Raw genomic sequence first — 22140 nt, 5'->3', positions numbered from 1 at the left:
TAACCAAGTCACTAGAACATCCACTATTTTAAATGGACAGAAAGTTTGAAGAGTGGGGAAGGACTACACTCAGGCAATCTTTTAGAGGAGTCAAGGGGCCAATAATTCTCCATGTTCCAGAGGGGTCAATATTGGAACACTTGGCCTGGGTACTTTGGTTGAAAATATGTCAGGATCATTATGGCCATCCATTGACCACCCTTGGCATTTCTTTGGCCAATTGAGCGAAGAGGGGTATAATAGTGATATTTTTATACCCTAGAGACATGCACTATTGGGGCTTATACATGAACAATGATTGAGCAAGTCATGCAGCGGAAAGCAACTGTGAAGATTGAAAGTCTGCAAAGTAAATGGTTTCAGAAAGAAAGGAGAGAAAATTGTTGGTTAATTTGAGCCTAGCCCCCAGATGGTAATCTGACAATCACTGTGCAACTCATTGTAAAGTAAAATCAGACAGGATTTATAATATGCATGTGATCTGGGACTGAGGTTGATAAAATTACCACCACCCCTTATAAAAAAAAAGGCACTGTCATTCTCAGGTGACTTTAAGGCAGTGGGATGGTATTCAAGAAATGGCTACAAATAACTTGAAGGCCAAACAGTGTTTGTAATCTAACTTCACAAAGGCAGCTAGCTAATCCTCTTCACCAATAGATATATCAGTTTGTTTTGAAATAAAACATTCAGTAAAATGGTTAAAGCATTATATAAAGTTGAAATATTTATGAGGTGGTTTAATAACAATAGCAGCCGTTTATCTGCACAGTTTGACTGTTCTGGAGATTGATTGAAATAACCTTCAGCCTCATCCCTATAGCAGACACTAGCCCCACCTCCCAAGACAGTACATGGCATATACTTAATGTCCTTACATGTTCCAACCACCTTGCAATTATTTTTAGCAAAAATAGATTTGTTAACATCTGTTAGTATTATGACCTCATTGGACAAGATGTATCTGTATACGATGCCAGTATTGTTCTGGGAGATATAAAATGATAATTTTTTTGACATCAATTCAATCACTAAACTTTATCGTTCCTATGTTTGCACATTCCTATTTTGAACTCATTTTATGAAAATTAATTTCCTTCTTACCAGAGTTTATCTATCATTCGTGGTCCCGTTTTAAATTTGTGTCTGGAATCACTCTTAGTGCTCTGATTTTAAACAGTGAGCTTTCTCTTCAGTGTGGCCCTGCAGATGTTATAATCGAACAATACAGACCCCAGTCAGGAGCGTGGCTTGATAGATTATGTTTTAGTTTTCTTTGAAGAATCACAGAGTGTTACAGTGCAGAATCATAGAATTCCTACAGTGTGGAAGCAAACCATTTGGCCCATCAAGCCCACCCAGATGCCCAGCCTATCCCTATAACCCTGAAATTCCCATGTCCCATCCACCTCACCTGCACATCTTTGGATTATGGGAGAAAACCAGAGCACTTGGAGGAAATCTACACAGACACGGAGAAAAAGTGCAAACTCCACACAGATACTCACCCAAGGCTGGAAGCTGGGTCCCTGGCACTATGACGCAGCACTGAGCCACCGTACTATCCAAATGTAGCAATTCAGCCTATTGTGACTGCACCAGCTCTTCAAATGAGCAACATTGCCTGGTGCCAATTCCCCATAACCTTTCACATTATTTTTATCCAAACAATCATCTGTTGCCGACTTGATTGCCCCAATTGAACGTGCATCCATCCCACTTCCAGGCAGTGCATTCCATAACCGAACTACTCACTGAGGGAGAAAGGTTTTTCCTCATGTCAGTTCCAGCAACATCTTTGGGAAGAAACAGAGTTAACATGTTGAGTTCTGACGACCCTTTACTCACCTTCTTCTCTCCAAGAAGAACAATCCCATCTTCTTCAAACTATCCTCATAACTCAAGTTTCTCATCCCTTGAACCATTTTTATAAATCGTTTCTACACTCTTTCCAATATGTTCGCACTCTTCCTATAACATGGTATCCAGAAGTGTACACAATTCCCCAACAGAGGCCTAACAAGTGCGTTATGCAAGTTCAATATATACTCCTTGCTTTTGTACTCGGTATCCCAATGAATATTTGATTTGACTTGATTCGATTATTGTCACACATGAACCGAGTGACAAGTATCATTTTGCATGCTATCCAGGCAAATCATATCTTACGTAAGTACATCAGGGTAATAGAACAGAACGCAAAATACCATGCTACAGAGAAGTTGTGGAGTAATATATATTAATTCTAATACATGAGAGGTCTGTTCATTGGTCTGATAACAGCAGGGAAGAAGCTAGTCTTGAATCTGTTGGTATGTGTTTTCAAACTTTATCTTCTGCATTATTAGGATTATTCATCCTTAATAATGTTGACAATATTGTATCTTCTATTTACTAATCTCTCTACCTGTCCTTCCACCTTCAATGATCAGTGCCCATTAACACCCATGTCCGCCTGCTCCTGCATCCCCATTAATCAAAATGGAGAACTAAGTTCAGGGTTTGAAGTTGTTGTTGAACACATTGATGGGAAAATGAGGTGCCTTTCCTTCAGCTTGCATTGGACTTCACCAGAATACTGCAGCAAGCCTAGGAATTAAAAGGTGAATTCAAGAACAAGACATCGGATTGAAATGGTGAAGGACTAGAAAGGTCAGGTTTGTATTTGTGAACAGAGCAGAAGTGTTCTGCAAAGCAGTCACCCAGTCTGAGTTTGGCCTCACTCAATGTAAAAGAGAACTACATTGTTAGCAGTAAAATAGTCTGAACAAAAACTGATTTGCTGTTTCATCTGGAAGGAGTGCATGTGGCCTTGGACAATGATGAAGGAGATAGTAAAGAGGTAAGTGTTGCTCTTTGTATGATTGCATGGGAAGATGTCATAGGTTGGGGGACGAAGGCATTGAAGTGTTGAAAGTGAAGGAAGAGTGGTCTATGGTGCCTCTAAGAAGCACTAACATGGAAGGGGAGGGGAGGATATGTATTTTGTTGGTATCCTTCTGAAGGTAATAGGAATGAAGACAGATGATCCTTGGAATGAAGAGGCTGTGCAATGGAAGATGAAGACAAAAGAAGCCCTTCAGGTTTCTGGGAAGGAGGGGAGGGGATGAAAGTGGAAGGGCAGGAAATTAAACCTGAGAACTGAGGACTTTGACCAATACAGTGAGAGGATTCCTTGTTAGAGGAAAAAGGGAGACTCCCTAATGGCATTGAGTCAGCTGGTGGACTGCAGCATTTCACGAAGGCAGCTCACCACCATCTTCTTAAGGGCAACTAGGGAAAGGCAAAGCCCCACCCATATCCCACAAAAATGAATAATAACAAAAAAAAATGTTAGGCATGCCATGTGAAAGACAGCAACATTGGAATAAATATGATGGAGAAACTAGGAGAATAGAATGGAGTCAGGAATCAGGATTTAGGATTAGTTGGACTTGTAATGAATGATGATAGTCAGCCTGTCCTTAGAAATGGAAACAAAGAAATCAAGGAAGGGAGGTGTAGAGTCAGAGAGGGACCAGATGAAGGTGAGTGAAGGTGGAAAATAGCAGCAAATCTTTTGAATATTTCCAGTTCCAGACAAGAGCAGGAAGTAGCAGCAATACAGTCATCAATGCATTTGCATAACAGCTTTTGGGAAAGGGCTCAAGTACAACTGGAATAAGGGATGCTTGACAAACGCACAAAAAAGGGGTATAATTAAAGCTGTTGTTGGGACCAATGGCCATGCCTTTTATTTGGAGGAAGTGAGACAAGTTAAAGGGAAAATTGTTGAAGGGGAGAACAAGCCCAGCCAGGCAGGCTAGTGTCAGGATGGATGAGGACTGTTCAGCCTCTGTTCAGAGAAGAAGCAGAGAGCCCTGAGATCACCCTAATTGGGTGAAGGCGTGGAGAGATTACACATCCACAAGGAAGAGGAGGCCTTTAATGCCAGGAAACTGGAAATTGTTGACCTTAGGTAAGGCATCCAAAGAATCACAAAGGTAGGTTGATATGATCTACACTGTTTCCACCTTTTTTCAGTTCTGAAGAAGTGACTGGACTCTTTCCCCACAGTCAGGCCTTCTGAATCTCTCCAGCACTTTCCATTTTTATTTCTAATTGAAATACCTTGCTTTAGTGGATGCCTATTGTTTATACAGGTTCCTCCTCAGAACAAGGTGAAGGCAAAAGGTCTGATCGTGTCACAGAGATATACAAATGTTTGATTTGTTTATCTCGAAATCATTTGATAGTGTAGCCATGTATAACATGACACCCAGAACAGCCAGTTATATAATTGGATTCGCATCTTACATTCTGTAAATGGCTTGTTTCAACATGTCTGCTTAAGAATAATCAAAACAATTAATTATTGTTTCAGTAGAGTTGAATTGAGCTAATATGATGTATTTTACAGAAAAAAATATTTATTTGTCATCCACAGTCACTACAAAATGGTGGGGGACAAAGAGGATAGACTATGCACTGTATTGTCCTGATACATTAACAGCTTTCCCAACTGTGGCTCTACCACACTTGTTCCACGCAAGCTACTGGGAATCAACTGATGTGTTGGCATTTGTTCTACGGCAGGTAACTCTCACAGATTATTTCTTGTTAAGAATAGTCATGGCTCTTTGAAACAGGCTAGTAAATAATATTTTAGAGTGAAGTTTGCAAAGGTCAGAAGTAGTCTTGTTGTGTTACATCTGCTGCTCTGGACATTGATGTGCCTTATTACCTAAACTCATCTCACAAAATTTACTCTTATATTTGTTTCAAGTAGTAGCATTGTATGTACAGAACGTTGTAATACTTGTAGTGTCCTGTCACTCACATTGACATGGAGCTGGTATGAGCTTGAGAAGCCAATGCTCAAACTGTCAGACTGAAGCTGACACAGTGTTGGAACTTAGTTCACCTCCTGAGTAATGCATTAATCTGTTTTTCTCTAACTAACCTGCTCAGTGATGTTATTATACATCTCTGGAGCAGGTGGGACTTGATCACGGGTATGTTGGTCCAGGAGGAGGGACATTACCATTGCACCCCAAGAGTCCTCCAAGTAATGCATTAATTTGTACAACATAAATAGAACATAGCTGTTATGGGAATAAAAAGGATTATCAGTTATTGTTGTAAATTAGAGTCCCCATTAGTGGATGTCCTTCCACAAAGTGAAATGTATTGAGATAAAGTATTGCAGGATAATCTGTCATTTGTCATTATGACGCACACTTGTAAGACAAAATATAAACCTGAGGATTGATCTGACAAAGGTCTTTCAGAATGTTAAAGGTCTTGGCCGAGTAGGTACAGAGATAGTACCTAATTGTGAGAGCATAAAACTGCAAACCATCAATACAAGATAATGACCGATGAATCCAATTGGGAATTTGGGAGAAAGTTCTTTAAATAGGAAATGATTAGAACGTAAATGTCACGACCACAAGAGGAATTTGAATGGATTGAGGTTGATACATGTAAGGTGAATACAAGGAAGAATGGAATGGAGAGAATGGCTGAAGAAGGAGAGGAGGAGGTTCATGAAGCACTAACACAGGCTGGCACCTGTTAGGCCGAATGGCCTTTTGTGCTGTAATGTATGTAATAAATATATTCTGATACACAGACCTATCATTATGGTCAATAAAGGCAAAGCAGAAGATGCAGGAAATGGCTCAACAGTTCAGGCCACATCTGAGGAGAGAGAAACTGTTAACATTTCAGATCAATGACCTGTCGTTGTGGTCCCTTTGACTGCCCTTTGACAGTTTTAATTTCCATTGATATTCTTGCAGCGAGCTGGGGCCGAGCTCACCCAATCAGCTTGGTGGATGAAGGGAAACAGTCACTCTGGCTATATGCAAATAAAAATGAATGAAACATGTCTGTCGACATCCTTCCTGCTGAAGTTCTACTTCATGACTATTATAGCCATGGAGTGTAACAACAAATGATTGTTAATGAGTTGGCTATAATCATTTAACAGAAGATCTGTAATCTGATGACAGGTATTAAACTGGGACTGCATTGTTCGCCTAAAATTAACTTTGAATTAGCACTTTCTCTGCAGCTTTCTGCCCGTCAAGGTTTATAAATGTAGCTGTGTCATTTCCAAGAGGCCTTTTGTAATAGTTCAGGAAAATTATGAATACTGTTCTGGCAGAATACATCAAAGAGCTTGAATTAAGAGGAATATTTTGTTATTTATATTGTATCAGCTTGTTGTAAATGTGCTAATCTTGTCATTTTAAACACTGATAATGTGAATAGATGTTCTAGAATACTAATTACTGGGAAGAATTTTTCATATATGGTGGTGATAACGAGAGCATTCTTGTGGCATTCATCAACCTGGTACATTTTAAAACGAAGATTCTGGTTTTGGGTGAAAAATGAATATGGCATAACATTCCTCTGCAATTTCACACGGGTTTTTTTTGTTTATTCACTTGATTTGTCCACTTGTCAACTTGGAGTGACCTACAAAGGAAAGTGAATGGGAGTTCAACCCTATGGTGCAATCTTATTGGTCTGCAGGAATTCCACGATTGTCAAACCTCTTCAGATATTGGCTTTGAGTTTTTTTTATTGGTTGTTGCCAATATCTTCTCATCTGTCTCTGTTAACAGTGATCCTGTCAACCAGCAGCTACTTCTGATTACATATAGCAACAACCCATTCCTGAGTTAGGACAACATGGTGGCTCAGTGGTTAGCACTGCTGCCTTACAGTGCCAGGCAGCTGGGTTCAACTCCAGCCTCGGGCAACTGTCTATGTGGAGTTTGCACATTCTCCCCGTGTTTGCGTGGGTTTCCTCCAGCAGTGCAAAGATATGCAGGTTAGGTGGATTGGCCATGGCAAATTGCTCATAGTGTCCAGGGATATGCAGGCTAGTTGGGTTAGGCATGAGAAATGCAGGGTTACAGGGGTAGGATAGGGTGGTGGGTGTGTGTGGACTACTCTTAGGAAGGTTGGTGTGGACTCGATAGGCCGAATGGCCTGCTTCCAAATTGTAGGGATTCAATAAGTCAGTTCCACACCCAAGTCTGTCCAGTCACAGCCTATCATCACCTTCAGAGTTCAACTCTGAGTTAATCTTCATCCAAGCATAGCTACTTCCCTGGATTGGTTATACTTCCACTCAATCCAGGAACTAACCTTAGACTGCAGAAACCACTTCTAACCAACCCCATCGTACCTCTGACCTCTTAGTCCTGGTCTGTATCTTTTCAGCATTCAACTTGTGGGCAGCACGGTGGCTCAGTGGTCAGCACTGCTGCCTCACAGCGCCATTTCAATTCTCACGGGCAACTTTCTGTGTGGAGTCTGCGCATTCTTCTTGTGTTTGTGTGGGTTTCCTCTGAGTGTTTGGTTTCCTCACTCTATCCAAAGATGTGCAGGTCAAGTGAATTGGCATGCTAAATTGTCCCAATAATTGTGTTAGGTGCATTAATCAGAGGGAACTATAGGGTAGGGGAATGGGTCTGGGTGGGTTACTCTCCGGATTTTCAGTATGGACTTGTTGGGCCGAAGGGCCTGTTTCCATACTGTAGGAAATCTAATCTAATGTAAAACTTTCTATGGTGCCATTATGTTTAAGGTGGAGAAAATTAGCTTATGTTCTGTTTCCATTTACTTTCTGGTAAGCTAGTCATTCTTAAAGAATGAATGTAACAAGGTGCAAACCAGGAGAAAGTTGGTACAATAGAGAGTGTGCCAATTTAGGTGCTTGAAAATGATTGGTCAGAGGCAACCAGGGAACAGGCATAATGGAAACCACTTGAAGTACTGGAGAAACTCAGTAGGTCTGCTAGCATTTGCAGTCGGAGAAATAGAGTTGATGTTGTGAGTCCAGTGTGACTTCTCTTCAAAACTGAAGGAGTATGGAAAATTGTTTTTTTTTTATGCTTTAGAAAAGGTAGGAAGAGAGGAGCAAGTTAAACAGGTAGGAAAGTTACTCACAAAGGCAAAGAGAGAGGTAGCTGAGAACGATATAGAGGAACAGTAGGTGGTAACATTAGGTATTTATATCAGAAAATAGGTCTCTTCCTTTGAAAACAAACTCATGCAGAAGTGTAGTGATTGCAATGAGGTCAGCTAGGTTGATCTCATGGAATATGAGTTCCCTGATTGGGGCTATTATTCTGGTCCAATCAGAAAACCCTGGCTGATAGATAAGAAATGGAGGGTCAGACATCCTGTTCACTCTAAAAGCTGGCTCTGAAGGAGCTGGATTAGTACGAAGGACTGTCCGCATGTAAATAAAGGGTGACTTGGTGAAGGGATACCATCCTCTGTGGAGTTACCTCAAACAGGAAACAGCAGCAGAGGATGGGGATGTTTGTAGGGGACAGAAGTAATCAAACGGAGGATAGTGTTCATGGTCTGAAGTTGTTGAACTTAATGTTGAGTCCTAAAGGCCATAAAGTGCCTAACGGAAAATGAGGTGGTGTTTCTGCAGCTTGCAATGGGTTTTGCTGGAGCACTACAGCAAGCCCAGGGCAGAAACATTAACATAAAAGCAAGATGGTGTCATGAAATAACAAGTTACTGAAAAGGTGGGGTCATACATATGAACAGAACAGAGTTTTTCCCACAAAATAGACATCCAGTCTGTGCCTGCCCTTGGTATTGTAAGGGAAACCATATTGTGAGTGATGAATGCAGTAGAAAGATTGCATGCCCATAGTGAAGAGCAAATGACTGAAGCCAGAAAGTGAAATTTGTGAAACTGACATGAAGCATCAGGAGAATCATGAATGTAGATGTGAGGAGGCCGGTTTAAGGGAGAAAAAATAGAATCAAAATAGAAAGATGTAAGTTCAGTTAGGAAGGAACAGGCTGAAACGCTGGGTCAGCCAGGACAGTCCTGTTTGTCGAGTTTGGAAAGGATGGAGCAGCGGGCTTTATGAGAGAATGGGGAACTATGAGGTGGAAGGCTGTGGAGGTATGATTCCCAAAGGAGATGAAAACATTGACAGCCCTGGAAGAGCAGCTTGATGTTCAATTACGGAGTCATGGTACTCGTGGAGACGGGAAGACATTTATGAAAGTTGGCACTCAGCCTCTGTAAGGTGCAGTTCTTGACAATAGCACCACCCTGGTCAGCAGGTTTGATAATGAAAGCAGGGTCAGACCTGAAGTGTGCAGATTAGAGTGGGTGACAGTAATACTGACACAGGACACCTTCTACATAAAGGTAATGAAGGTCTGCTGTAATGACATAATGATCAGCCACTCTGTGATCATTGAGTTAGTGTCATTAAAAATGGTACTGGCATAGAGTAATCATTTAATTGATTTATGAAAAATAAACTGTTCACTATACACTTTTAAAGCATTTGTGACTTGTTTTATGATATGAGCTATCAAAGATTTATATAAAATGTTGCATGTTAATGGGTCTGTGCTAACAAACTGTGCAATTGCATTAATGCTGTGCTTGCCTTAGGAACACTGGACTTAGGTGTAGGCCATGTGGCCCTTTGATCCTACTCTGCTATACAGTCAGATCACTGAATTAGTTGTGGTTACAATTCCACTTTTGTGTTTCCTCCCATGTAAGCCTTGTCTGCCAAATATCTATCTAAGTTGGCCTTGAATAAATTCCATTACTCAAATTCCACTGTCTTCATGGAAAGGGATTCTCAGTTGCAACTTTTAACATAATTTAATAAATTTGACTTGGAAAATTGGAACTGGCTTAATTAAAGCTGTTTTAAGGTTTTTTTTCAGTAAAAGATACATTGTATGGTCCATGCCTATCAGGCTATCATTTATGCTTACAGCGAAAGCATACTGAAGTAGTTATTTTTATGGTTTCTCTGTAAAAGAACAATAAGTAATGTGTATTATATTAGAGATTGCTCTGTATCAATGTGTTTTTGGCGAAGCTGGTGTATTTATAGCTGAAGCTTTTCCAATTACAGGTAATGAGGTATGAAAGTGTGAATATAAAGGAGAACGACAGCAAGGATTCATCCACGTGCAATGAATCAAGTCCACGGGAGAAATGGCTTCGCAGACGAACACACGTGAAGCTTAGGGTTTGTGCCAATTGTGTTTGATTGAGAAATAAAGAAATAGATAAAGAAATAGATGATATGCTAACAACCTCTTGGTAGGCAATGTACTTGTGACTTGCCCTAATCAATTCCAGCCTTGGGTGACTGTCTGTGTGGAGTTTGCACATTCTCCTCTTGTCTGTGTGGGTTTCCTTTGGATGCTCCGGTTTCCTCCAACAGTTCAAAGGTGTGCAGCTTAAGTGGATTGGCAGCGGAAAATACAGGGTTACAGGCATAATGTTGGGGGGTGGCGGGGGTGGGTCCGGGTGAGATGTCAGCGTGGACTTGATGAGCTGAATGTCAAGCTTCCACATTGTAGGGAATCTATGGTTCTAATTTGTTTATTACAGATTTTTGTGCTGCAGCCCCTTGTTGACTGCAATGCTGCCATTTTGTGGCCAAAAGCAGAATTGGCACCATTACTTCAATGTATTTTAAATTCAAGTCTTTGCTCTGCACACATAAGCAAATTGCGCTTTGAGTCATAACATCTTCTCTAGAAATGGATACAAAAGCCCATTTAGAAAACATTTATTTCTGCCATCGTCTCAAACGCAAGCAGAAGCAAAACCTTAAATGAGCTTGGAGCAACTCAAGACTAGAGCAAACTTAACCTATTTGCAACCTCACTACTAATTGTACCAAGTGGATATTCTGTACCTAAGTCACATATATATATTATATATATATGTATATATATATATATATATAATATTTGTTATCTGTGCACTTGTGTCAATTTATTTTGAAACAAGATACCTGTCAGTTATGCAAAAGGTGTTTGGAATAAGCAGTTCATTCCAACCTCAATGATATGGTTTGTATATCACAGTTCTTCTTGGATACGCACTTAGTTGAATGAAGTTGCTATCCTTTGGCCTTCCTCCCAGATTTATGTTTAACAAAGTCTCTTCAATTATGCTGTATTTAATCTGCTTTGGTAATGATAGGAAAGCTACTTAGGTTTTTACATTTATTTTTACTTTCCTATTGCAAATTCTAGGCCTCATCTCATAATATTATAGTGCACATCATACCACAATTTATCTGGACCAATAAATCAACCAGAGGGTGGTGTAAAACCATTGGGGACAAGTTCAATTAGCCTCTCTAACATAATCTTATATTATAAAAGTACTTTACAGACCAGTCATTTTACAAAATAAATTGCTTTATTTGCCACCAATGACTTGTAATGGTTTATGTAGTAAATCACCAGGCCATTTCTATTTTTAAATAGATTAGATCTACTTTTTTAAGACTGCTGAAGAAATACTACAGTTAGCAAAAATCAGCACAGAATGCTGTCTAACCCAATATTTACAAACATTAACATCATCACGTGTGTACTTGTTGCTTCCATAAATTGCAATTAGAGCCTTACACCCTTCCTAATCTGCTCCTGTCCTAGAGTATCCCCAGTACGTTTCCCAATAACTCCATCAGATACATGTAGAATTAAGTACATACTGAATCTCCACTATAATATTGCAACTCATTCATTACTGTTCCAGATAGGATACCTCAAAGCTTCTTGTTGCACCCATCCCTTTGAGCAATGGTGTTAAGAGCTTTGCAGAGCTTTCAAAAACAGCGTCCCTTCCCTTGTGGATACCCTTTTTCCAGACAAAATGAATTTATACATTAAAAGGAGCCAATTTACCCAGACATTCTTGAGTTAACAAAGACAGAGTTTATTACTTACTAAAGGCAAGGAGAATTAGTAATGTAGTACACACGCGCACATATATACACACACACACACACAAACACACACACACACACACACACACACACACGACAAAAATTGGTAATGTAGTATATACACACATACAGACACACACACACAGGAAAATAATTAGTAATGTAGTATAAATGCACACACACACACGCGCACACACAGGAGGAGAATTAGTAATGTTGTATAAACACACACAGGAGAAGAATTAGTAATGTAGTACATACGCACACAGATTTAAAATAAGAACTCAGTCCAACAAGTCAAAAGTGAAGAAAAGGTTACATGGATCAGTATCTTAACTGTTTGTGAAAAGCACATAAGACAATGCTATGAGAATAATTGGGTTGGATCAGTAGTGCTCATGTTAGCAAACAGATGACTTTTAAGATTCTTGATTGTTAGACTGATGGAAGTTTGTTTGTCCTGATTCCTCCTTTAACTAGTTTGTGGCATGTGGAATGATAAAAATAGTCTTTACTGCGTAACTAGGGGATAGTTCTTTGACTGTGATCTTTGCAGCACACTAACACTTGAACACAAGCTGGTATACATGAGAGCATTCAGTCCGACTGGTCCAATCCAGTGCAGTTGGACTGCCTTTTAAACCTTCATCCTGATGCATTCCTTAAAGTGAAAAAGACCAAATGTGTTTGCAGTTTGGGCCATAATCATCAGTTGTTGACTCTGGGATTGTCAGCCCCTCTTTATCTTTATAGTTGCAAGAGATCACAGCTCAGCCCATTTGAAGTTTCTTTGACACCCTAAGGTGTTATATTCCATCAGTCCCACACAGAAGATTTTATAGCTCCTTGTTATTTTATCTCTATAGCAGTCTTCTTTAAAATTAAGTTAAAAATCACACAACACCAGGTTATAGTCTGACAAGTTAATTTGGAAGCACTAGCTTTCGGAGCGCTGCTCCTTCATCAGGTAGCTGTCCTCCAAAAACTCTGAAAGCTAGTGCTTCCAACTAAACCTGTTGGACTATAATCTGGTGTTGTATGATTTTTAACTTTGTCCACCCCAAGTCCAACACCAGTTCCTCCACTTCTTTTAAATAAAATACGTTTGGGAATTAAAGGATTAAAATGTCCACAGCACTTTGGGGTTGTGACCTATGGTCAGGGCAATAATCGTGCAGTTCAGCTTGATTTCAAAAAGTCTTAATTGAGAAATAGTTTTTAACACCGACTCCAATCTGAAATCAATAACTAGAAAAGTATGTGGGAGTAGAACTTCAGCAATGTGGACCTTGTGTTTTCTCTTTGTCTGTGTCGCTAACCCTATCCCATTACATGTGGAAGATGACCACAGGACTATTATGAGAATGCTATAGTCTCCATTGGATCACCTTGCTGCAAGATTGTGAGAGCAGCCATACTATTGAAGGATAACAATTACCATGATGTGTTCTAGTTGGATTTTAAGCCTGACAATTGCTCTGAGACGGAATGTCTTATGGTCCTTTACATTTTTAACTCCTTCTTGTAAAACTGTTCCTTTTGCCCTTTTATGTAAGTGATGGATCATCTCATTCCACCATTTATATTTAATTATAGTACATTTGCCTCAGTGAGGATAAATTATTCAACCAGCAATACCAGGTGGAATAAAAGTCAACTAAATGAGTAAACGCGGAATGCTAAGGTTAAAGCAATAAGGAACAGCTAAGAAATAATGCCAAGAGAAATGTTGACCCTCAAAAAGGGAGTGGGAAATGCGCTAGACATGTAAACGTCTTTGACAGTTCACTAATCTTTACATATTGGTAAAATGTCATTCCCACTAAATGAATCTTGTTTGAACCTTACTTTCAGTTGGTCTGAATACTAGAAACATGTCACAGTTGTGCTTTCCTAAACTGTACCTGTCCTGTCTGTTAGCATGCTCCCCTTTATCCCTGCCTGCCAATACATTACTGTCCTGAGATAGTCATGTATTGAACAAGCTTTGCAGAGCTTTTAACACCATTGCTCAAATAACTAGTAAGGCAAGCAAATTGAAACCATTTTTCATCTGTAGACTATGTCATAAGCTGTATCTAACCAATCCAATCTCCCAGATGAGCAGAGGAAACCTCTAAGATAATAAAGCACTAATATTTTTTACTGACCCTCAAAGTAAATGAGTAAATCCATGAGACATGAGACCCACAAAATCAATTCTGCTTAATCACATTCCTGGATGATACATCTTTATGCAAAGCGAATCATTGAGTCAGAATTTGGTCAGTTTTGTAAATCAGTTTTTCATGATAGCTACTAAAAATAGATGAGCAGCAGGAAATGTTCTTCCTCGTATTGATAGTTATTTAGTTTTTTTATTATCTTGTCATCAAGATTCTGGTCTCAACTGTTCTCTCTTGGGTTTAATTCTGATTGACAGGTACCTGAGAACAAAGATTCTTAGTGTGAATCACATTATCAAACACTGATCTGTGCTTAACTGATGGAGTTGGGAGGATAATTGGACTTCTATTCATCCTATTTGTAAATTAGAGGAAATATTGTGACAATTGATGCGTTTTGCACCTCTTGTCAACCTGAGATCACTGAGATATATTTTGAGCATGAGATTTACAGATTAGGAAAGGAGTGATGATCTTTTCCAACCCCTCAGTGTGATATTTGCTCAAGCTGATCTGGAGGTTTCGAAGGCAGATGGACACACATCTCTTATTGACTGAGTTAGCAAATTCAGACACAATACAAGTGGTAGAGGTGCTGCTACTGACCTCAAATTCTCTAGGCTTGGAAAGATAAAAAATAAAAAGAAAACAATGCCAATACTCCTCTTGAGTATTAACTAGGAATCCTCAGTGGACGTGAAAACATTGCTCAGTATTAGAGTTGGGACATTGTGTAGAGGTTGAACAGAACATTGGTGAGACCTCTTCTGGAGTACTGTGTCCAGTTCTGGTCACCCTGTAATAGGAAGGATATAAAGCTGGAGAGAGTCCAGAAGAAATTTACTAGGATGCTGCCAGGAATGCAGGATATGAGTTATAAGGAGAGGCTGGATAAGTTAGAACTTTTTTCAATGGAGCGTAGGAGGTTGAGAGGTGACCTTATAGAGTTTTATAAAATAATGAGGGGTATAGATAAGGTGAATGGCAAGTGTCTTTTCTCTAGGGAGGGGAATTTTAAGTCTAAGCGGCATATTTTTAAGATGTGAGGAGAAAGATTTAAAGAAGAGATGAGGCATAGAGTGGTTCATGTGGTGAAATGAACTTCCAGAGAAATTGGTGGATGCAGCTACACATAACATGTTTAAAAGACATTTAGATAAATACATGAATAGGTCATGTTTGGAGGGATATGGGCCAGGTGCAGGAAGGTGGGACCCGTGTAGTTTGGGATTATGGTTGTCATGGACTGGTTGGACCAGAGGATCTCTTTCTGTGCTGTATTACTCTATGCCTCTATGTGGTTATCCAGTTAAAAATGGACCTGAATCAAACTATGATGAATACCCTTGGTTCATTGGTCTGAACATACTCAGATAGACCCACTTCTAAATAACAACATCCTGGACATTTTACTAATCGGTTAAGGGCTCTGCAACTGGAATCTTCTTGGAATATAAGACAGTATCTTTAGGGTGGGAGGGCAAGTTGGTTGAAGGAAGTTACATGGGAAGGGGAAAAACTAAATCAAAAAGGGACTTGTGATTGATTAGCAATTATTGAGAAAATATTGTCTGCAGTTCTTTGAATGAATAATGATTAGTAACACTATAAAATTCTTTTTTCTCAGAATGTAACGGCCAACCACCGAGCCAACGATGTTATCACAGCAGAAGGTAGCCCTCAGATATTGATGGGAAGATTCATGTATGGTCCTCTAGACATGGTCACCCTGACTGGAGAAAAGGTATAAAGATGTTGGTTACACTAAGTAGAAAATGTTCTCATTTAATTGCTGCCGCGATATCAGTCCTGCCCACTTGACAAATGAAAACAACCTCTTCAGAATTAAAAAAAAAGTGCTTGTGAAAAATAAATGAAAACTGTAAAAGTATGAAGTACAATAAATTATTCCAGTGTGGTGTGTTGTGATATAGTCATACTTGTAAATAAATTCTGATTTAAGTTTTAGCCAGAACAGAAGCAGAGGATGGTTTCGTGGACGAGATGAGGTCAGACATAGCATGCAGGGCAAAAAGGAGGAAAAAGAGAATGAGGCAAATTCAGGGCCAGAGCAGTGGGAAACTAAAGCCAGTTACACTAGGTGGCACAGAGAAAGGGAGCAATCTAGCAGAGGCAGCTGATTGATTGGTCCTGGTCTTATTGAGAAAGAAGACCATGAATCCATATTGTTAAAATATGAACGGAGGGGACAATGAAAACTGGTTTCAGAAAATTGAAAAAGGGATAAGAAATCTTGTTTTTTCTTTTCATTGATCCTAGGACAGTATATAGTTTTAACAGATGAAAGTAGGAGCCCATGGTGTTGAATCTGTTGTTTGATACTGAACCAATTGTCCATCATATACCTTTTTGTCTATCTCCTTTAGATTTAAAGTTGCAGAGATGAGGACTGTATCAGGAATAATGTTCTTACTGGAGTGAGGGCATCGATGATAGAGGTGACAGTGCAGTTAAGCAAATGAGTAGCTGCAGAATGTTGTAAATGGGTTCAAGTTTATTCTGGAGATTTTGAAAGTGCAGTTGTAAGTGATTTCGGAGATGTGTTTTTAGCGATGAGCAAAGCATGAGTTATGATTGGGGGAATGGAAGGAGATGAGGAAGGATGCTTGTGGAAAGAAGACTGTATGCATAGTTCATTCAATAGGAGGAATGTTATCGGGGTCTGAGTAACGTGGGCTATGGTGAAATGTTTAGCAGAATCAGCATTAATGTCCATCTCATGGTCAGGAGCAACCAATGCCACCTTTTCTGCTTTTCACAGATGTGAAAAGGCAAACTAAGACAGTGCAAGGTAGGGATTCCATGTGCATCTAAATAGTTTTGCAATGACAGTGCATTATAGCAGAGAGTGAAGAGCCTAGAGATACAGCCTGTCTATGAACGGGGTGTGTATCCCAAGTGCACAATGTCTTTGCTGCACATCCTGCAAGTGGATCAGAGGTGTGCCATGAGATTCTTGCTAGGCAAAGACGGAGTGGCCAATCTATGGGGATTTACACTTGTTAAATGCTTTCTTAATGCCACATTAATATTGAGATGCTTACATTACTTAGTTCACTGAACAACTTAAATGTCTGGAAAACTTTGACAAGGAAACCAGAGTAAGGACTTAGTGAATTCAGCTCATCACTTGTTCCAAAATGATCTCTGTGTTGGAAATCAGACACCAACATCTCAAGACACACTACACGGACACTGGCTACATGCACTCCACATCCATGAACATTGGTATCCAACATGTGTCAGCATCTAAGAATCTTCATGGCACATCTCTGATCCACTATCAGGATGTGCAGCAAGGACACTGTGTGTTCGGGATACACACCCAGTTCGTAGACAGGCTGCAACTCTAGGCTCTTCACTCTCTGCTATAATGCACAGTCATTCCAAGCCTATGTAGATGCAGAAGGTGAGAGTGGGTGTCACAGTTATTACTGTTGGTGCGAGGGAGGGGAGGTGTCATAATGATTGAGAAACAGCATTGAGGGCTTGCAGTGTTAGTGATATTGGCAAGAGTGAATGAGGGAGGATGTTTCAGGCAGAAGTGAAAGTGGTAGAGTATGAGCCTTCATGGGAGGTGGAAAAAGTAGCTGAGATAGAGTGAGTGTGAGGTAGTGGAGAGTAGATGGTGGCATTAACACTAATGCAGTGGGGGAGGACATTGACTTACTTCCTCTTGTGGTAGGTATTCCTCCACACAGCCTACACTGCTTTAAACTTGTGGCAATCTTAGACCGGGCTGTGTTAAGACCTCTACTGTTGATCCTAGGGTAAAAGAAATCATGTGTGTGCATCACCATGTTCAGTAGCACCTCTCAGATTTGCCTGCAAAGCAGAACACCGATTTCCCCCTGTTTACCATGTCCAGAGCAAATGGCTGCAACATGTGCAGGGCAGCTAAGAACTGGCATTTAGAATGGATGCAAATGAATTCAGGGATGCCCAGTGAGTGATGAGCTGTTCCAGTGTACGGTAAGATGGGGCAGAATTTGGTTGTGAGAGATGTCAAGGGGCATAGTAATTAATGAGGGAAGTTTGTTATGATTAGGCAAGAAAAGGCACTTAGCTTCTCAGCAAGAAATCCTCCATAAAACTTGATGCAATTCAGAATTAGCCGAACATTGTAACCCAATTGGATTAGGAAAGCTCTGTGAGATACCAAAGTGCTTGTGACTATGTGTTGAGGTGTTTACATGGAGGAGGATTGGAAGGTAGTGAATTTAGACAGAACAGAGCAGAATGTGTTGGAATAGAGGTTGCAAAAAGCAGGTTTCATATTAAAATTGGACATTTATTTCAAAAAGAAAACAGCTTTGATGAAAGATATCTGGTGTTATCCTGACAATGAACAAAACAACTTTTCTGAGAAGTCTCCTCATGAGAACTTACAAATTCTAATGCAGCGTTATTAATTAAAAGCTCTGTACGTGTGAATGTACTCATTATAGTGATGACTGGAATCAAATTACTAATCATTAATCTCTGTTAGGGGGTGTTTCTTTGAGGTGGTACCTAGGGAGTATGGGAGCATCTTGCAGACAGTAGGCATAACGTTCTCCAGTATATAAATTGACCATTTGAAACAGTCAGCTGTGCTGGCCCATTTGGCCAAAAAGGTCTCTTTTTATCCGATCTTATGTAACCCTGTCTGCACAATCTTCTTTTTGGTTTTCTGTGTGTTTATGTAGTTTTCCCAGTGGATGCAGTCAGAAATCATGAAAGATAACAGCTCATCTGACAACCGAGACATTAATGGAACCTTCACCATGCTCCACCATGTTTTAGATCTTTCAGATTCAGTAACTGACCATAAGATAAGACCATAGATACAGGAGCAGAATTAGGCCATTCAGCCCATTGAATCTGTTCCACCATTCGATCATGGCTGATATGTTTCTCAACCTCATTCTCTTGCCTTCTTTCCATAACCCTTGATCCCCTTACTAATCAGGGACCTAACTATATCTATCTTAAACACACTCAATGACTTGGCTTTCACAGTTCTCTGTGGCAATGAGTTCCACAGATTAACCAATCTTTGGCTGAAGAAATTCCTCCTCAGCTCATTTCCGAAGGGTCGTTTCCTTCAGTCTGAGGCTGCACTGTTCCCCAGTTCCCATTTCCTGATTACCTGTTGAGGCATATTTGACAATCAAAAATTAATCCCATTTACTTTACTGCCATTATCACCCACTTCATCTGGTTTCATGTCGCCTTTCCCAGTACTTTCTTCCGCTGTTGTACAAATTGGTTTTTGAGGATCAGTCCAGTGATCACTGCAGAGCACATGTGCTAAAAGCCCAATCATGTTGTTCAGGGACTGTTTCATATCCATGATTTTTCATCAGAAGTGGGAAAAGTTACAAATTTAATAGATTTAGTGCAAGACAGGTAATGGGAGAGGTGGAGTAAGAAAAAGATTAGATTACTTACAGTGTGGAAACAGGCCCTTCGGCCCAACAAGTCCACACCGTCCTGCCGAAGCGCAACCCACCCATACCCCTACATTTACCCCTTACCTAACACTAGGGGCAATTTAGCATGGCCAATTTACCTGACCCGCACATCTTTGTGACTGTAGGAGGAAACTGGAGCACCTGCAGGAAACCCACGCAGACACGGGGAGAATGTGCAAACTCCACACAGACAGTCGCCTGAGGCGGGAATTGAACCCAGGTCTCTGGCGCTGTGAGGCAGCAGTGCTAACTGCTGTGCCACCGTGCCGCCCACTAAGAAACACCAAAGGGACGTCTGTGATTAGATAGAAGACAAGAGAGATTAAATGATGAAAATGTTGATGATGGATGATCAGAGGGTCTGGTAGTGCAACACTTAAAAACTGTATTGAGGTGAGGTGTGATAGGGAGAATAATGATCAACTTCTGTTTGAAACCAAAATAGAGATAAAAGTAAGAGATGGCAGTGTTGTGGTGATGTGACTGGTCTGGTGATCCAGAGGCTCAGACTAATGCTTTGGAACACAGGTTCAATTTCCAGCACAGCAGCTGATGCTGCCAAATCTGAATTCTGTCAATAATCTGGAATGAAAGTTGATCTCCGTGATCTGTGATTATTGTAAAAACTCATCTGATGCACTGATCACAGAAGGAAATCTGCCACCCTTCTCTGGTCTGGCTCCAGACTCACAGCAATGTGACTGTTGTTTAACTATCTTCTGAAATAGCCTATCAAGCACTTTGCTGACAGGAAATTAGGAAGAGGCAACAAATACTGGCCTCACCTACATCCCATTTTAAAAACTGGTAAAACCCAGAGAAAAAGGAAACTACGTAATGAGACTACTTGTGAAACCAGCAGACTGTAAAATGTCGAATCAAAAGATAAGGTGCCATCTCATGTTTTTATATTGGATATCTTGGAACCCATTCTGAGGACAGGGGTGTCAGTATGAGCAAGTTGAAGAATGCCCAGAGATAATTGCCCTATTCCACTTTTTACTACTCTCGGAAATCTTTTATCAACATTTGAAATTGCAGCCAGGACTTTGGTTGACCATCTCTTCCGAAAGGCAGCATCTGTGACAGTGCAGCCTCCCTCAGTGTTATTATCTGGTAAGGTCTGGGAGGGGACACTTGAGCACAAGTAGAACTAGAAAACAGATGATGATAATTGGGTGAGAACTTTAGTGCATGTGTATCTACTTTCCAATTTACATAGTAGACCAGGGTGTCGCTGGCTGGCCAGCATTTATTATCCATCCCCAGTTAACTTTGAGAAGGTGGTGGTGAGCTGTCTTTCCGAACTGCTGTAATCCATTTGCTGTAGGTAGACCCTCAATGTCGTTAGAGCATTCCAAAAGAAGTTGTAAACAGTGAGATGGAGTCATATGTGTGCGAATTGAAATGTAACTCTGACCAGAAAATCATTTATGTTTTAACTTCTGGTGTCCAATCACTCGGTACTGTAGTATCAGCCTTGATCTCTATGATCAGGTTGTGGATGCAACTTAAACCCATAACCTTTTAACTGAGAGAGGGGAACCTACCAACAGATCCAAAGCTGACAAAGGAGTATTTGAATGGCATATGTCCTTTCAGTACCAAGGGCACTGCTTGTGTGCAGCCCAGATAGATTTGATGTTAGAACTCCTACTCATCAGAAAAGCTGTCAAATAAATCAAACAACCACTAACTTGCCATTATCATTTTAGCAAGAGTGTAGTAAATACAGTGCAAGACTTCATGCACTCCTACAGGCACCAATGTGCTGTAACGTTTGCAGATCTGAGAGACCAAACATTATTGGGGATATATTGATTTTTTTTTAACAAGGTAGCTGTTGATTGATGATAATATACAGTTTAAGACAAATCAATGATTCTTCATTTTTTCAATGTTATTAAAATTAGCAAACTCCAAACAAAAACAAACTTGTAAGGAGATCTCAGTTATCTGTAAGAATAATAGGGTAGTTATGGTAGGGGATTTTAACTTTCCAATCATCGACTGGGACTGCCATAGTGTTAAAGGTTTAGATGGAGAGGAATTTCTTAGTGTATACTAGACAATTTTCTGATTCAGTATGTGGATGTACCTACTTGAGAAGGTGCAAAACCTGACCTACTCTTGGGAAATAAGGCAGGGCAGGTGACTGAGGTATCAGTGGGGGGGCACTTTGGGGCCAGCGACCATAATTCTACTTATTTTAAAATAGTGATGCAAAAGGATAGACCAGATCTAAAAGTTGAAGTTCTAAATTGGAAAAGACCAATTTTGACGGTATTAGGCAAGAACTTTCGAAAGCTGATTGGAGGCAGATGTTTGTAGGTAAAGGGACAGCTGGAAAATGGGAAGCCTTCAGAAACGAGATATCAAGAATCCAGAGAAAGTATATTCCTGTCAGGGTGAAAGGGAAGGCTGGTAGTTATAGGGAATGCTGGATGACTAAAGAAATTGAGGGTTTGGTGAAGAAAAAGAAGGAAGCATATGTCAGGTATAGAAAGGATAGATCGAGTGAATCCTGAGAAGAGTATAAAGGAAGTAGGAGTACACTTAAGAGGGAAATCAGGAGGGCAAAACGGGGACATGAGATAGCTTTGGCAAATAGAATTAAGGAGAATCCAAAGAGTTTTTATGAATATATTAGAGACAAAAGGGTAACTAGGGAGAGAATAAGACCCCTCAAAGATCAGCAAGGTGGCCTTTGTGTGGAGCCACAGAAAATGGGGGAGATACTAA

General features: G+C 40.2%; 1 protein-coding gene across 1 annotated transcript in view; it reads left to right on the top strand.

Annotated features, from left to right (window-relative positions):
• Positions 1 to 22140, top strand: part of pitpnm3 (PITPNM family member 3) — a 663088-nt gene that overhangs the window by 620915 nt on the left and 20033 nt on the right. Inside the window, exons 12-14 of the mRNA XM_060847742.1 lie at positions 4427 to 4575; positions 9918 to 10034; positions 15549 to 15665. Of these exons, the coding sequence (XP_060703725.1) occupies positions 4427 to 4575; positions 9918 to 10034; positions 15549 to 15665 (383 nt within the window). The remainder of the gene's footprint in view (positions 1 to 4426; positions 4576 to 9917; positions 10035 to 15548; positions 15666 to 22140) is intronic.

The sequence above is a fragment of the Hemiscyllium ocellatum genome, chromosome 31 (genome assembly GCF_020745735.1).
Source record: "Hemiscyllium ocellatum isolate sHemOce1 chromosome 31, sHemOce1.pat.X.cur, whole genome shotgun sequence".
Lineage (NCBI taxonomy): Eukaryota > Metazoa > Chordata > Chondrichthyes > Orectolobiformes > Hemiscylliidae > Hemiscyllium > Hemiscyllium ocellatum.
This window is presented reverse-complemented; position numbering and strand designations above follow the sequence as displayed.